Source organism: Astatotilapia calliptera, chromosome 7, assembly GCF_900246225.1.
Source record: "Astatotilapia calliptera chromosome 7, fAstCal1.2, whole genome shotgun sequence".
Classification (NCBI taxonomy): Eukaryota; Metazoa; Chordata; class Actinopteri; order Cichliformes; family Cichlidae; genus Astatotilapia; species Astatotilapia calliptera.
In genome coordinates this window covers 47,972,570-47,990,572 of record NC_039308.1, presented here as the reverse complement: position 1 = coordinate 47,990,572, position 18,003 = coordinate 47,972,570, and the positions used below count along the sequence as shown (strand labels likewise).

At 40.8% G+C, this 18,003-nt stretch overlaps 2 protein-coding genes across 2 annotated transcripts in view; one reads left to right on the top strand and one right to left on the bottom strand.

Annotated features, from left to right (window-relative positions):
* Positions 1 to 5,688: 5,688 nt before the first annotated feature.
* LOC113024944 (uncharacterized) lies at positions 5,689 to 7,079 on the top strand. Its single transcript, XM_026172246.1, has 3 exons — positions 5,689 to 5,870; positions 6,170 to 6,251; positions 6,384 to 7,079. The coding sequence occupies exons 1-3, from the start codon at positions 5,689 to 5,691 to the stop codon at positions 7,035 to 7,037; spliced, it is 918 nt and encodes a 305-aa protein (XP_026028031.1). The 3' UTR covers positions 7,038 to 7,079.
* Positions 7,080 to 11,948: 4,869 nt separating this feature from the next.
* syt12 (synaptotagmin XII) overlaps positions 11,949 to 18,003 on the bottom strand; it is a 30,311-nt gene continuing 24,256 nt past the window's right edge. Inside the window, exons 6-8 of the mRNA XM_026175240.1 lie at positions 16,430 to 16,550; positions 15,787 to 15,920; positions 11,949 to 13,693 (exon numbers count right to left, since the gene is read on the bottom strand). Coding sequence (XP_026031025.1) covers positions 13,520 to 13,693; positions 15,787 to 15,920; positions 16,430 to 16,550 — 429 coding nt within the window. The 3' untranslated portion in view covers positions 11,949 to 13,519. The remainder of the gene's footprint in view (positions 13,694 to 15,786; positions 15,921 to 16,429; positions 16,551 to 18,003) is intronic.

The following is an 18,003-nucleotide window of genomic DNA, read 5'->3' as shown; positions in this document are numbered from 1 at the left end:
AGTGTGAAAAAAAATGCACAGAAATCAATTATTTTTCAAGAAATATTAAATAGATTCAACATCTTTCTTCAACAAAATTGCAGACTGCACAGATGGTACCTTCCCAAAGGAAAAAGTACTATAGCTTACTAGGGTATATATATTAGACTTAATAGTCACTATATACAGTAATTGACTGCTATTCCTTTTACATCAAATTAAAACTTTGGGTGTCAGATAATTATTTATTAAAAGCTCGACATTTTAAATGAGAATAAGAAAGAAAAGTATGTCTTTGTGCCCCCTTTTCCCTGTTAATGCCCTATCGGCCCCCCTGGCTAAACTTTGCTAGATCCGCCCCTGCACAGTTACCAGCGTCAGCTACGTAGAAAAAGATCCTGGAGTAGAAAGTAATATTAAATACATTCTAACAACAGCTTATCAAGCTTAAACGTGCTGCTGTTGTTCAGCCGCTGGTTTCCTCTTTCTGGTGCAAAGTGGGCCAAAAGCAAACTAGAGACACGGACTCGCGACAGAAAAGCCGATCAGCTGATCGTTAAGCAGTTTCACGATTGAAGTAGCAGCAAGAAGAGGCACTCGCTCCATATATCGCTTGTTAAGCTTAACGCAGGAATGCTTTACAAACATTCAGAGATGGACTTACACACTTGCTTTACTTCTCTCGGGATAACTTTGTCGGAGATGAAATGCCGGGTTGCTAGCGAAGCTCCACATGCTATCCAGACCACCTACAGGTCCCGCATGCCACAGCCGCTCTATCACGTGATGCCTACTGCTCCGACGTGCTAACGTTCTGAGGTGAGTTACCGCGTGTTGCAAGTTTTGTGAGGTGCTTTCGTGATATTTAATGGATCGGATTACATTTTTTATTTTTCTCCGATATCCGATCCAGTAATTTAGGTCAGTATCGGACCGATACGTAATATCGGATCGGTCCATCTCTACTACCAATGTCAAGTTTCCCCTATGTGCCAGTTCCAAGTGGGCCACCTTGACTGACATAAAGACCTCAGTCAACATCATAAAATCAGCTTCCTTTAGAAAACAAAACATTAAACACATCAGACTGTCCAACAGCAATACCGTACCATGTAGCTAACGATTCTGGATTTTCTTTAGAGCATTGTCTCCAAATCTAATATAGCTTGAAGTACTAAACATTTCCCTGCCTTTTAGGTACATACTGTTCTAATATTACTTCAAAGCCCCTTATACAGACTCCACTCACCACTGTGTACTAAATGATGTTTTGATACACCATAAACTTACTTAATCCCTTTTTATACAGAGGTTTTGGCATAACGGCATTCAGATGAGCTCTTCATGAGGCCTTAGCTTGTCCAGACTAACCCACACCAAGCCAGTGTAATTCCTCTCCAGTGGGCGATTTTTCATATGATGTGGAATATAGGGGGCATAACACCTTACACAACAGCAATGGCAGTCTGAGATGCCAGCTCTTCCACTTACACAAATGTCCATATCTCCGCAGTCGGCTTAAAGGTCCCGCAACAAAGACCCCATTCTTCTTTTGTATCTTTACATATAAAAAGTGTGAGGCAGAAAAACGGGACAATATTACAGCCTCAAACAGAGGCTTTACACGCCTACATAACTCTGTGTCCTTGAACGTAAACATTTTCTGAGTCCATCCCGCACAGCACACCATCTCCTTGATTGCTATACACTGGCTATTGTTGCGCTATATGATAAATACAAGGCTGTACTCCATATCACCTCAAACTTTGTCTGCGTTTCCTGACTGTGCCATCATACTTGAGACACTTTGTCTATTTGCTGGGTTTGATATGATCTTTAATCTATGGCTTACCACCTCACATTAGAATCTTTTACCCTGGAGCGGCGCCCAGAAGGAAAAGTACAGCTAACACTCAGACCCAAGGCAGGGCGTCATAAAATGGTAAAATGTACACACTGTGGCAGATAATGTCAGAATCATATATTCATTCATTCATTCATTCATTTATTCACAAGAAGCATTTTGTTGAAAAAAATACTAAAAATACTATTTTGCTGGAGGTAAGCATATACCGGTGGGGGGCAGCACAGTGGCATGGTTAGCACTGTTGCCTCACAGCAAGAAGGTCCTTAGTTTGACTCCAACATCTGGCCAGGGCCTTTCTGTGTGAAGTTTGCATGTGTTCCCCGTGTTTGTGTTGGTTCTCTCCGGGTACTCTGGCTTCCTCCCACAGTCCAAAGAGGTGAATTGGCCACAGGTGTTAATGTGAGTGCGAATGGTTGCCTGTCTCCCTGTGTTAGCCATGCGATAGACTGGAAACCTCTCCAGGGTGTACTCTTTCTTTCTCCTATGACAGTTGGGATTGGCTTCAGCCCCCCTGCAACCCTGATAAGGGTAAGCAGAAAAAAGTGGGTGGGTGATAACCATATACCAATGGACCATCATGTTGTTGAGAGTTAAAAATCAAAACAAAAAGCTTGTTTGCCTCACAATATTTTTTAAGAAAGTAGGTGCAGTAGCAATAGCACAATTTATTGTTCCCTTCCTCTTAATATCAACACAAATTACCGTCTTCACAGCCATTCCCTGCCTCCATCCTTGCAGATAAAAGGCTTTTAGGATGCACCCATTCAAAAAACTCAAGTGCTGATTCACTGCATTGTATCAAAAGGGAACAGATGGCTGTGGTGCAGTATACAGTACCTTCACTGTCAATTGAGACGAGTGCTCAGTGTTCCAGCAGCTAGACTGACACGTCATGAGCTACATTAGGATTTTACATCTTGCTTTCACTCCTCAGACATTTTTTTTTTGGGAATACAAAGCTGTAGAAAAAGAGCAAGGACAACAAGCAGAATGAAAAAGAAGGCCTGGATCCCTGGACACATTAAGAATGCGTTTTCTCCTTCGAAATCAATAATGTCTCATTGCCTTGAAGATCGCCAGGAATGCCATCGCTTCCAATTTATTCATTCATTCTTCTCAATAGCACACTGTGGTGATCCCCTGTTTTCCATCCCATCAGCCCTCCTTCTCTTTCCCAGTCCATCTCGTGGGAGGTTCCTTTAAGTTGTTAAGATCTCTTCTCTGTCCCTTTAACAATGGTATTTGTCTGAAAATAAGTACACACGGTCAGCCCCGGCAGTCTGCAACTAGACCTGGGCGATATAAGATTTTTTCATATCATGATATGTTGTTTTTTTTTTCATTTCAGGCGATAACGATATCTATCACGATATAAGCCAAATAACTATATTTGTAAGATTTAAATGTGCTGTTGCTCACAAGTAAAATGTGAAATAATCAGCAGCTTGTTTTTATTTAAATATTTATTTCCCATAATAAGTTCAACAGGGTAGATGTACTTAAGGAACATGAGACTTTTTCAGATAAATAAAGGCAAATATTGCAAACTACACAAAAGGCAGCCGCTAAAGCGTTTAAGTTTCAAAATAGAACAAACGAAACAGACTAAATTGTCAATTCCACTTAGAAACAAAATATTAATTCTAAAAATAAATCTTAGTTTGTTTTACAGAAGAACAGACAAAACTGACTAACTTTTGTCAATATCAAATAAGCTAAAAGGAAATTCTCAATCTCTCCTTGTTGTATAGCTGAGCTTTTCAAACAGTTTTAACAGTTACTTTAGTCTGACAAAAGCCGAATGACGAATTAGCGCTTCCAGTCAGAGACTGAGGCTACGTCCACACGTACACGGGTATTTTTGAAAACGGAGATTTTCCGTTTTCGTTTTAAAAAATAATCCCGTCCACACATAAAGGCAGAAATGAAGGAAAACGCTGCTATGAACATGCCAAAGCAGCAGGTGGCGCTAGAATCCTAACCGTGCAGAAATGTTGGCCAATCAGAAGTCTAGAAGCCTCGGTGGGAAAAAGTAAACAAAGCTGGGGCATAGAAGCAGAACAGAGTCGTATGTGTGGAGGGACAGTAACTGTGTGTATATGTAAGCATTTAAACACTGCAGAGAGTAGAATTAACAGTATTGTAGAAATTCATTTCACCGAAACAATAACGTGGCGCACAGTGTGACGCATGCACCAGTTTATTGTATTTCCAGACTTGCTTTCGGCACAATTTACAGTGCACGCTACTCTGTTTTTTGTCAGACTTGAAATAGCCGAAATACCTTCACACTACGGAACTTCTATGGCTCTTCCGTTCGACAATCTCTCCGGCGTTGGAACCATTATCTGTTTTCTTTTCGGTCACGCTCGGTTGATTTTTCTAGTCGGCACACTCATTTCCTCCATTACCCGCTGGCTGCTTCCCAAACAAACACACGTGCGGCTTGGCACTTGTGCCGTACGTTACAAGTCACGCGACGTGACGCTGCGGCTGTGATTGGTTCGGCTCTGCGCTACTTAATTTGGATTGGCTGATTTTTTATTTTATTTTATTTTTTTAAGAGGACAAGAGCGGCGAGGTCTATCGCGATAGCTTAATTTCTCTATCGAGTAAAAGTTATATCGCGATACATATCGTTATCGTTCTATCGCCCAGCTCTAACTAAAATAATTATTTTTTCCCCAAAGATGCTTTCCCCCCCTTATTTCTCATAATTTGATTCTTATAACTATCATAATAGAGTTAAATTACACGTCATCATAACAGCTTTGACAATTCAGCTGAAGTCAAGGAGAAATTGCGCATCTCTGTTCGGGAATGGCAAAGAGAGGCGGACGCTGAGAGGAGATGCAGCGTTTACGTTCCAAAACCAAACTGATTGTAAAGTGCCGACATAAGGACCCGATGCCCTGCCGCATTTGTGATGTGTGTTGATGATTCGATTCAATTCAATTTTATTTATATAGCGCCAAATCACAACAAAAGTCGCCTCAAGGCGCTTCATAGATACAGAGAAAAACCCAACAATCATATGACCCCCTATGAGCAAGCACTTTGACGACAGTGGGAAGGAAAAACTCCCTTTTAACAGGAAGAAACCTCCAGCAGAACCAGGCTCAGGGAGGGGCGGCCATCTGCTGCGACCGGTTGGGGTGAGAGAAGGAAGACAGGATAAAAGACATGCTGTGGAAGAGAGACAGGGGTTAATAACAGATATGATTCAATGCAGAGAGGTCTATTACAGTTTTTTACAGTCGCTAACAAGCGTTTGTCCAAACAGTTGTCACATTTGCAAAACTCTAAACACAATTAGCACAGGATCGGTCTGTTGTGGCCATACCATTCACACATTTCATGTCGTGTTCACCCAATATGCAGTCAGTGAACACATTTCCACAATGCTTACATTTTCTTAACAGACAAGTTATACCTCCCAACAAAACTATGGACTGTTCTTGTAGTATCTACGAATGTTAACACACAACATCCCACAATAGCAAAAACAATATTCCAAACCGTAGATACAGTATAAAAACCTCTGCCCCTGCAATGATATCAGTACAAAAACAATATCAATATCAAAAATATATCTCAGCTGTAAACAAACAAACAATTGAATAATTGACACACAGCTGATTTATGTTGGGTAAATTGGGCCAACCACACCTTCTTCCATTCTGGCTTAGACTCAGTGGGGTTCATAAGGCAAGACCTTGAGGAGTGATGTTTTTGGAAACAAAAAAAAGACAAACACTGTAATGTCTGGTCGAGGAGGAGTAAGAGCAAGGGGCCCAGAGAGAAGAGCAGGCCCAAGGAGAGGGCAAGGTATAGGTGTAAGAATGCGTGGTGGTGGCATTCCAAGGGCTGCAAGAACAGTAGTCAGTGATGAAATCCGTGCCACTATCATTGACCATGTAATCAACCATGGTCTTTCACTAAGAGAGGCTGGTGAAAGAGTGCAGCCCAATTTGAGGCGGTCAACGGTTGCCTCCATTATACGCACCTTTCAACAAACCAACAGGTAAGTATTGCATTTTACATGGATTGTTCCTATTCTCACTTGACATGTCAATATGGTCATACAGTAATGCATATGTTGAATTGTCTGTCTTTCTAAAGAATGCAACGTCTTCCACCCTCTGGGGGAAGAGGAAAGCTCCTCAGTAATGATCAGGAGCTTGCCATTGTGGAAATGGTTACTGCAAATAATGCAATAAAACTGCGTGAAATACAAACCAGAATTGTGGCGGACCATGAGATATTCGACAATATCGATAGAATCAGCCTCACAACCATTTCGCGGACATTGTCCAAACATAGAGTGCGGATGAAGCAGCTCTACACTGTTCCCTTTGAGAGGAACAGTGAGAAGGTCAAGGAGCTACGACGACAATATGTCCAGGTACAGTGTATATTCAATCCAATGTCCAGTTCTATAAGCTTTGCACTTTGCAAGTAGGTAACCTACACAATACTAGGTTACAGTACAGTATGGTATACAGTACTAACATGACTTACATAAACTTTGTTTCAGAGAGTTATGGAATTGGAGGCCAACCAGGCCCCTCATGAATTCATATACATCAATGAGGCAGGATTCAATCTGGCCAAAAGGCGTCGACGTGGACGGAATGTAATTGGAAAAAGGGCCACAGTTGATGTGCCAGGACAGAGAGGGGCAAACATTACCATGTGTGCAGCAATTGCAAATGCAGGATTACTCCTTCACAAATGTCAGGTTGGACCCTATAATACAGAGCGCTTGCTTGCCTTTCTCAATGATCTCCACCAGCGCCTGGTTCCAGAGCAGGGTCAGGAGGGTGAAAACATGAGGACCTTTGTAATTACCTGGGACAATGTGGCTTTCCATCACTCGCAAGCAATAACAACATGGTTTGAAGTCCACCCAAGACTGGTGAGTCTCTTCCTTCCACCCTATTCACCTTTCCTCAACCCCATAGAGGAGTTCTTTTCTGCATGGCGGTGGAAGGTTTATGACCATCAGCCACATGACCAGATGTCCCTCCTTGAAGCCATGGATGCTGGCTCCAGGGACATCACAGTTGACGATTGCCAAGGGTGGATCCGACATACCAGGCGGTTTTATCCCAGGTGCATCGACTTGGCTGACATCAGATGTGATGTTGATGAAAACATGTGGCCTAACCCTGAAGATCGCAGAGATTAGATGCAACTTTTTTGCCTTTTTTTAGCCCCCCTCCCCCCCTTTTTATCTTGGCTTTTTGCTGTTGTTTTTTTGTTCAGAATGCTCTTGTGTGTTTCATGGATATTTTGTTCACTGTAAGCAATACTGTAAAACTTTCTCTGTCCTATCATACCGTGTTTCTACTGTACCTCCTGTGGTAAACAGTAAAGAAACAAAAACTTGTTTGCTTTTTACTGGAATGCTTTTGAATGTGAACATTACTGTACATGTGGACATACAGTTACCAACCAAGACATTTCTGGTGTCAATATGGTGGATTGCATGTTTCGCATGCAAATACCTGTGAAACTGAAACATAAAAGTCTATGCAGTTTTTGTAATGTCAATAATAGCCAGTATTTTGAAACCTGGTGTACTTTGATTGACTGCATGTACCTTGTGAAGTGAAAACAAGTGTTATTCTTTGACAGACTAATTTCATTTTGAGTCAGATTTATAGTGTTTTTGTACAGTTAGTGTGTGCAGAGAAAGATGTGTTCTAATTTTGAAATGAGGAGTTAGTATATATTTAACAAAGTGTATTTTTGGGAAGGATATTATCCATTTGGCCAATTGTGTTTTGTAGGTGTGGGTCTGTGTTAAGAGTTTAGAAAAAGTATCTGAAGTATGGGTAGGCGCTTGTTAGCGACTGTAAAAAACTGTAATACATAGTGAGTGAGAAAGGTGACTGGAAAGGAAAAACTCAATGCATCATGGGAATCCCCCGGCAGCCTACGTCTATTGCAGCATAACTAAGGGAGGATTCAGGGTCACCTGGTCCAGCCCTAACTATATGCTTTAGCAAAAAGGAAAGTTTTAAGCCTAATCTTAAAAGTAGAGATAGTGTCTGTCTCCTGAATCCAAACTGGAAGCTGGTTCCACAGAAGAGGGGCCTGAAAACTGAAGGCTCTCCCTCCCATTCTACTTTTAAATACTCTAGGAACAACAAGTAGGCCTGCAGAGCGAGAGCAAAGTGATCTAATAGGGTGATATGGTACTACAAGGTCATTAAGATAAGATGGGGCCTGATTATTTAAGACCTTGTATGTGAGGAGCAGGATTTTGAATTCAATTCTAGATTTAACAGGAAGCCAATGAAGGGAAGCCAAAACAGGAGAAATATGCTCTCTGGAGAAATATGCTCTCTCTCTGATGTGTGTTTGTAAGGTAATCCGTAAATAACGTCCTTAGGGGATAAATAAATTCTTTCTGATTAGCTAGTGTATCACTTAACTAGCTAGCTAAGTGAGACACAGTAGCGAGTTTCAACGCCTTTATTTTAGTTGCAAGGAGACAAAAGCATACACAATGAACATACATTTCCTCAGCTTACTGTAAAGAGTTGCGTAGCTTTAATTTCAGAACGTGTTGCATAACTTTAATAATTTTTCTATCAAATCCCTTGTGTTTATGCTACACTCTAATATAATATTTACAAATAAATAGTGTACTGTTTTTCTCCTAATATATCAGGCTTATGTCTCGCCTGTTTAGGTTTTCAACATAGTCATTATTGTATTTAACTTAAGTACTGTCCATAGAGTCATCATGGGCTGTAGGTCGTCTTGTTAGGTCTCTTTCTGCTCTATTTAGCGATACAGATAGATGGTCCTGGACAGAGCAGTGTAAAAATTTTTAGTGTAAGAAATTTTCTCATGAACGCAATGAAGCAGCATCCACAGACAGTCAGGAAGGCCACTGCAACATGATTAAAAGAAAAGACACACTACCACTCCATCTACCAAATCACTGTTCCATGAAAGGTTTGAATGGATCACTTGTCCCTGAGTGCTAGGCCAATTCGTCAGCAAGGGTGATGAGCTACTTTAATGCTTGAATCACAGTGCCATCAGGTGCAGTGTTGTTAGGGATAAACATGAAAGAACTAGCCTCAAATATCAGTAGAAATCAGGGGCAGGAGCAGTGAAGTGCTTCTAAACAACTTCAGCATACATGCTAAGCTGCTTACCTGATGTCAGTTGAAATGGTGATGTGGCCCGAGTTGGCATAGCAGGAGCCTACACCACACACCTAGAAACATTAGCTTGGGAGAGAGACCAAAACACACACACAGTTTATTTTTGTAACACGAGGGCTGCCACGATAAGTCAACTAGTCACGATTACGTCGAGATCGTCGACGACTAATTTAATAGTCCACGCGTCCTGAAAGATGCGGGAATAAGTACTAGGATTTAAGGGTGTAATAATGGACTGAAACAGAAGATGGCAGTAATGCATGTACAAGGATGCCAGCTGCTGTTAAACACCAAAGAATGGTAAATGGCCTGTATTTGTATAGCGCTTTACTTAGTCCCTAAGGACCCCAGAGCGCTTTACACTACATTCAGTCATTCACCCATTCTCACATAGATTCACACACTGGTGATGGCAAGCTACATTGTAGCCACAGCTGCCCTGGGGCGCACTGACTGAAGAAGAAGAAGCAGCAGCAGCAATCTCAGGTATCGTAGCTGTGTCCAAATTTAGGGGCCACATCCTTCAGAGGTCGCATTTGTAGACAGATTACGTTACAGCGACGCAACGCAGGCTGTCCAAATTCAACGACTCCCCCAAATGCGGCTGGACAAATGTGTCCTCCTTTTCCCTAGATGTGAAGGATGGGTTGGGTGTATCCAGAATTCATAGCACGACCCAGCCAATTCCAGTTTACAACAATGGCGGCAGCTACTTAGTTTTAATATTATTCTTTCTGGGTCACAAAATAAACTTTTAAGATATTTTCAGGCGAGAATGTAACTGTGTAACCTTAAAATATGTGCTCGATTTATCAAGACGTCCCATATTTGCAAAAGTGCTCTGACGTTTTTGGAGATGTCTGTTACCCACCAGCTTGAAACCTAGTCGGGGGTTCAAGGCTCACTAGAGCAGGTGAGAACAGCGAACTCCCGGCACATCGTTTTCAGACCCCCGCGGTCTTTCGCTACTCAGGTTAAACATGACATATAGGTCACTTAGATAACTTAAAAATGTTATTGTTTGGCTTTTTTCAGTATTTTATTTGTTTGTGAGTAAATCATTTTGGCTGAGAATAAAGTTATAGTTTCCACACAGCTGAATAAACGTCAAACAGAAAACTGATTAAACAAAAGTGTGAGATGGTAAAGAATTTACTCAAGTGTCCTGTTATATTTTAGATAGCAAGGAGCAGACGGCTGAGTTTATTAAACTCAACTGGGACAATCTGCTAATTTCATTAAAAGTTTAATAAACTATCATCTTGTCTTTATTTTTAGTTAGCACATACCTTAAACACTAGCTGTAAGCTAATGATAGTTATATAAGAGCAGATGCATGCTAGTGCAATAAGCTGTACGTTTTACGTCCAATGGATGCGTGATCTGATTAGTCGAACAATCACAAAAATAATCTGTCAGTAGTTGACTATCAAAATAACAATTTGTGGCAGCCCTTGTATCGTGTCTCCATCTTTTCAGCATTAGTTATGTTTAAGGTCATTACTTTTGTGACGTTTGTGCTATGTGTTCGAGTGTTAGCTTGGTGTGCAGATGGAGAGGCTGTGTCGGTGAATAGTATTTTAAATGAAAGAATGAAAATGGGTCATTGCCTGATGTCCAAATGCATCCCACCCTGTGTCCTTTATTTCAGAAATTTGCCACACTGCTATCAAACCTAATGTTATAGTCAGTAGCATCGCTACTCATTTCTTGATACCTTCCTTTTTCCTCCCTAATCAGGAGTCCCACTGTGGACAGCCTTCAATAGAAAACTTTGCCATCTTCGCCAACATTTTCAGAGTTTTCCATTAGGTCATGGTACCTGGGTACCAGGTCCGTACTATGCAGATTACAGATTTTTGATCCTTTTCAGTCTGCTTTTCAAAAGCAGCACTCCACTGAGACCGCTCTCTTAAGGTTCTATAAGGATCTGTTAATGGCCTCTGATGCAGGAAATTGTTCTGTGATCATTTTGCTTGATCTTAGCACAGCCTTCGATACCATCCAACCATTTGCTACTGCTTAGCCTTTTCAGGGTTGCAGAGAGCGCTGGGGCCTATCCCAGCTGGCGAGAGAAGGGGTATACACACACACACACACACACACACACACACACACACACACACACACACACACACACACACACACACACACACACACACACACACTCCAGCTGTCTTAGGGTGATAGGCGGGGTACACCCTGGACAGGTTGCCAGTCTGTCGCAGGGCTAACACATAGAGACAGACAACCATTCGCACTCACACCTGTTCACAATTCAGAGTTAACCCAACCCCATTAACTGCTTGTCTTTGGACTATGGGAGGAAACCAGAGTACCCGGAGAGAACCCACGCAAACTCCAAACAGGAAGACCCCAGTCTGATGGTGGATTTGAACTCAGGGCCTTCTTGCTGTGAGGCAACAGTGCTAACCACCGTGACACCATGCTGCCCTATAAAAAAAACAAAAATTATGTGTGAAAAATTATATGTTAAAACTATTGGTGCCTACCAGTCTTGCGCCTCAGAGTCCTAGTAGATGCACCTGTGGTATGAATTTAAAAATCCAGTTTTGATGGGTTCTCAAATCACCAAATTAGAATATTCTAGATTACATGTTTCTTGCATTCAGTCTAGGTATAGATTTTTTAGATGCACCAATGGGATCACTTTTTACCAATCAACTCATCACTGTAACCAGTAAAACAAATAGAAATTGTTTAACCTGTTCTCGGAAGTACTCAGAAAAACACAAAAACAGCAATGGCATCTCAATCTCCTGATGAAGAACAGGATACTAATACAATTCTAAACCCAAGATGAGCATATTAAGATGCAACTTCTACAGATGCATTATAGAGGTTTCTCACAAAAATTTGCAATTTAAAGTCATGACGATAAAGTGGCTCATGAATAACTGTTGAATCACTTTTTATTTCAAACGGCATTCACACAATACATTTTATTAATGAGGCACATTCACATCAAATGCTAAATAACTTCATGCATGGCTGAATGTTAGTTACAACTTCATCAAACTGAATGCCAATGTTGACTGTAAATGAAAATATTGCTTCATTATTTGGCACAGTAGGAAACTTTTGCCCATTACATGACCACAGGTGTGTTCAAAGTGAGGTTATAAATCATAATTTGACCTAAAACATGTCTGAAAAAAGAAAGAAATCCAAAAGATTGTTAGCGGCTGCGTCACATGATAATTCACATTCAGAAGCACTGTTGCACAATGTTGTAGAGAATGTCTGAGACTGATCAAAAGCCATCTTGACATCCTGACCTTCACGAGGTTCTTGTCACACTGTCTTCATTTGAATGTTTTGGCATTACTTCCACTTAACACCCAGCCCCACCCACCACCACCACCTGCTTTTGGCCAGGGATGTTTCTGGGCAGTTTTAACAACAACAGCTATAATGAATGTAACAAGTGGCCAGTGAAAACCACGCAGGATATCAAGATGTTTCCTCTAACGTAAAAGAAACCCATTTCAGGGGGTTAGTACACTCCACATCAAAGGTTAAATTCCCAGAGGTGTTTTAATAACAATAATTCATCAATCACCAATGACATGGATGTTTAATATAGAGTTGTACAAATGGTGTTCAGCATTTTATTAGTAGTCATAATATGAAAAACATGTCTTTTACACCCAGAAGAGAAAAAGTTTAAATGAAAACAATGTTATACTGCAGTATTTACACATCCTAATATGCTTATACAATTAGTATTGCGTTAATCGTGGTAAAAGTAGAACAACATAGCATGATATTTATATGCTGATTACCTCTGATTTTACCACCCTGTAACCACTGCTACAAATTACAGTTATTTCACCTGGATAAGAGTACCTGGATTTAAGCATGATTAATACTGAACATACCAAAACCGCTAATGTTAATCAACCACACTATTAACAAATATAAGATAATCAAATCCAAGAGCGCTAACCCATCTCAATTCTAGAACCGATTCAATTAAGAAGGTACAATCAGTGACTGATGGGAAAAGACAAATGGGTGCTTTTCCTGAAAGAGAAACAAGTTCACCTCTCATCCAGTAGCTCATTCTCCAAACATTTACAATCGGCTTCTACCAGCGCACGCACCATGCAGAGGGAGGGAGTGCATCTGCCAAGGCCGGGCTCCTTTTCAAATTTGAAAATAAAACATTTGATCACGACTTTTAAGGCAGGAATATATACATCCACATACTCGAGTCCTCTCACTGGAGGAGAGTCGGATTTCAGACCAATTCCCTTTCGAGGTGAGAGAATGAAGACAAAATAATGAAAGTGAGAGGTGACTAAACTCATTTATTATATACACAACCCAGGGTGATAATGTCTCTGTTACAGAGACATATAACTTATGCAATGTAAAAATGGCAACAAACAAAGGGAGAGTTCAAAGGAATTTGAAGAAGTGAGTGTTGTACTCGAATCGGGTCAGGTATGTTCTGAGGTGACTAGATCCTGCGCAGAGGGTGCCACATGGACACGGGCTTCCTCAGAGTTGCCAGCATCTGGTTCCAGTGAGTGATTCCCATCCCGCTGGCCTCAGGGCCGATGATCACATGACCAAGGTTCTCACCCCGGCCATCGTCTGTGGCCTCTGCCACCGTCACCCTCAGAGAGAGCTCCTGCAGAGCACAAACGTGGTTACATAACCTTCTCTCTAAGCAGGATTCAGCTGGGTTTTTTTCTTCATCTAAATCTTTATGGAATTAGTTAAATACATGTGTCACAACAACAATTTGACCATATCTCGATACGCTTTTGCACTTTTTCTAACAGATTATTTTTGTGGGGGTTGAATGATCCATGCATTTTAAAGGCATAGTTTCCACTACAGGATTTCAATTATATCACCATCATATATGTAGACCATTGAACAATGTATCTTTCAGTTTGTTGGTTATTCGAGCACTTGAGAACCAACGACTGAAAGATTTAAAGAACCACACCAGTATACAGTAATGTGCAAAAGTCTAAAGCCACCCTTCATGGTTTTATTGTTTGCTAGTAAAATTGGAAATGGATGCAAAGATTTATTAAAACTAGTGGTGTCAGCGTTAATCTCGTTAAAATGACGTTAACGGCATAACCGCAATAACGCTGCAAATCCCCGTTAGCGAGTTAGCGCCGATTGCCCCGTGTGTAGGGCTGCACGGCGTCAACGCGTTATGGCGTTATGACAGCACTAATTAAAACATATACAAACAACAATATTTGGTATGACAACCTTTATTCTTCAAAACATTCTGAACACTCTTAGGCAAGCTTTCCTTTAATTTAAGGAGTCTTCAGGTGTTGGAGTCTGCTTAGGATCACTGCCAATCAGACGCTTCAATAAATGGTCAGCTGGGATAACTATATTTACTCAGGGGTTTTTTGATGTGATGTTCTTCTGCTTCCCTGGCCCTGGTCAAACCTTAAATACTGATCTGTATGGGTAGGTTTATGGTACACATCAACTTTTAAATGCCCACCATTAGCGATAGAAATCTCACAGTCTAAGAAGGCTAACCTGCCACTTTTCATTTGCTCCCTGGTGAATTCGATGTGTTGGTCCACCAAGGAAATGTGATCTGTGAATTGTGGTACATCCTGAGATTACATTTTCACCCAGGTGTCATCCACATACCTGAATAGGTGGAATTAAGACACCGTTCCAAAAGCAAACACACTTGGTGGGTGCTGAGAGTGGTCCTGTTGCTGAGGTTGGGGTCATCCTGTAATCTCTTATGAACTACCTCTAATGTTTCAGTGACTTGAACACAAGTGATGCTAGTGCCTTCCTCTCCTCCACGCTGATGTTGGATGCTGGGGTATTTGCATTGCTGAGACCGGCCGAAACTTTCGTCTGTAGTTGCCCTGCTGCTATGTCTGCTGCTATGTCTGCGGCTGTGGCTGCGATCAGTTCCACTAGCTGGATTTGTCTCTGCGTCAACCCTTTTGAAAGGATGTTTTTCTCTGCTTGGGTGAGTTGTCTGTCAGGCAGATTTTTAATCCACTTGTCCACATGCCCGGTGTGGCATCCTTTTCTCTTCTGGGCGCTGAGGACACTCTCCGTATTTTGCTGTGGCTTCCCATGCACAACAAGTAAGTCAAACTTCCTTTGTTGCCTGGTCTTAGACTTCTCATACTGTATGAATGAGCCTTCTCAGTGAATTTAAACACCTTTTTAAGAGTATTCTCATCTAGAATCATTGTAAGGTTGGGGAAACCTGCAGTCAGCTGAGACTGAAGAAGTCACTTGGATGACTGATGAAACGTTTCTCCCTCTGAAAACACTATTTCCTGATGAACAGAATTAGCTTTTGGGATTTACTAACGTGAATGATTGAGAATGCATCAAGACAAGTCAACATCGTAGCCACTGGCCTCAAGTTAGCATGCTAATATTTCCCTTGTGAGTGTGTTAGTCAGCTAATAAAAATGGCCTTTCTAGAGTTGCTACCATCTTTGCATATACATATTAACTTTTGCTTTATTTTATTTGTATACTTATAATTTATTGCACATTTACTTGAAAGCCCTTATCACTTTTACAAGAGGGCACATACAGGATTATAAAACACAGATTGAGATAGATAATAGTGTAACGACAAAAAGAAGCCTAAGTCCTGCAAAACTTGTGTTTTTTTTTAAATTTTCCCTCCTACTAATTAATAATGTTTCCTATTAACATTTTCTTATTCTGGAAAATAATAAATCATGGTCTGAAACATACCTGCAGAACGATTGACGGCACAGAGAAGATCATGGCTTCATTGAAAATGGGGTTTGTGTCATCCCTCTTGGTGGAAGTCTTCTTCTTACTGATTTTCCTGCCATCTTGCAGCAGATAGACTTTGACAAATGGATCTGATGAAGGAGAAGGAGTGAAGGTAGAGTGAATAGTTTGTAGAACATCCACTAAATTCCTCATTGGAGACAAATCAGGTAGACTCACAGCTCTGTATACAGAATTAGCTCTGGAGGCGGTGTTTCAGTGTGGTTCGCTGTCTCAGGCAGTGTGACCATTATCAGTTGACACACTATTTAAAGAAATTCCATAAAGTTTCTGGGCTGCCTTTCCTCATAACAGCCATCCCTCAAGATTTTCTTCATTTAAAGCAATGCATTAACAGGGAGTATAACATCTAGTCCTTTTACTGAATAAAAATAGACAGGCTGCTGTTATTAAATCAATAAGCATTTTGTTTGTTCGCAAGATGTTAGCGTGTTGAGAACGGCACAGATTTAATGGCATTAATACACATGCACTGCACAGCTGACACGAAAAAGAAAACAAAACGCTCATGCACACACTTCAGGTTAACTTCTAATGATGGAAAGGAAACACAACCCTGCAGACAAAAAGCATCCCTGACCTGCGGTGTTCTTGCCATTGGTCCACACCAGGTTCTTGCACTTAGCCACAACCACAGTGAGACGCTCTGCTGTTGGCAAATAGCTGAGAGACAACAAGATCTCCCCGACTGCATCCACTGCCTGTGGGGTCAAACCAGAGCATGGCAGCCATTAAATACAACATCATACATTTCTAGTCAAGGTGATGCGCCGACAGAATGACTGTAACGTGTTGACTGGAGTATGGCGAATCAGAACTCCTACTACTGTGGATTTTATTTAATTTTAAGGAGCTACACACAGTCTTTAAATTCGTTTCTAGTTCAATTAAGAATATATGAAAATGAAAGTCTAAATTACTAAAATTATATATTCATTGCATAGTGTTAGTGCATAATGTATAGAGTTTTGAAACATTTAATTTTCAATTCATCATTTTGTCAAAATGAGTAAATCACGGTTAACAGTCATCCGTTTATTCCTTCTAAGCTGAACTATTGTAATTTCTGTGTAATCGGATTGTTGTAAAGGTTTCCTGAATACCTTTCGTTTGATCCAAAACACCCCGAGATAGTGCTGACTAGAAAGAGAGATCATATTTCTCTCATGCTGACTTCTCTCTGTTGGCTGAATTGAATTTAAAATCTTTCTTCTCAAATAAAAAGCATTAAATAATCAACCGGATCCCGTCTTAATGACCCTAAAGTGTCATATTATCCCTTCACTGTCAGATTGCAGGCTTACTTGTGGTTCCTAGAGTTTCCAAACGTAGAATAGGAGGCAGAGGCTTCAACTCGTCTCCCGTGAAATCCACTCCCACTTTGACTTTGGGAGAGAGACACCCTCTCTACTCTAAGCTTAGGTTCCAAACCTTCCTTTTTGATAAATGATTTTGTGGTGTTGCTACAAGCTCAGGCTGCCCATGATGCACTAAGCACTCCTCCTCATCCCTCTTTTTACTCCCCTTGTGTGCATATATCGCTGCCACATGTCGTTGACTTCTCCCTCCAATAGTTCGTTTTGTCCTTGTCTCTCTAAGCTCTCATTTTTATCTCCTGTCTTTCCCCTCACTGCCCTAATACTGGTAGTAGATTGGCTGCCCCTCCCTGAACCTGGTTCTTCCTTTAAAGGGGAGTTTGCCTTTCCCACAGTCGCCAAGTGCTTGCTCATAGCAGATCATCGCATAGTTGGGATTTTCTATCAAATATTGTAAGGTCTTTATCTTGCACTGCGAAGCTACTGGAGGTGACTGCTGTTAATAACTGCTGTTATGAATAGTTTTATAAATAAAACAGAAATGAAGTGTACTCAACTGAATATTAATTATTCATAATTAAATATCTTTAATATATGTGATTATTGCAGCGCCTCACTCCAGGCTCTGTGGATACTGTTCATCGTTTTTTCCACAGCATGAGGCTTCTCTGATCAGCTCACTGAGGACACAGTTTTGCTGAGAATAAAAGATATAATATATGTGCTTTACATCACATTTGTTTATATATGTTATTGAAAAATATTACACATGTTGATTTCTAAATAAAAAAAATAATGCTGTTAGATTTAGTTTTAGACAAGATTTGATCCAGTGATG

Excerpts from the sequence above, each read along its gene's own strand:
- LOC113024944 (XM_026172246.1), top strand. The coding sequence starts at position 5,689 with ATGCGTGGTGGTGGCATTCCAAGGGCTGCAAGAACAGTAGTCAGTGAT. Across the intron at positions 5,871-6,169 it reads ACCTTTCAACAAACCAACAG|AGTGCGGATGAAGCAGCTCT; the intron begins GTAAGTATTGCA and ends GTCCAAACATAG. Across the intron at positions 6,252-6,383 it reads TACGACGACAATATGTCCAG|AGAGTTATGGAATTGGAGGC; the intron begins GTACAGTGTATA and ends ACTTTGTTTCAG.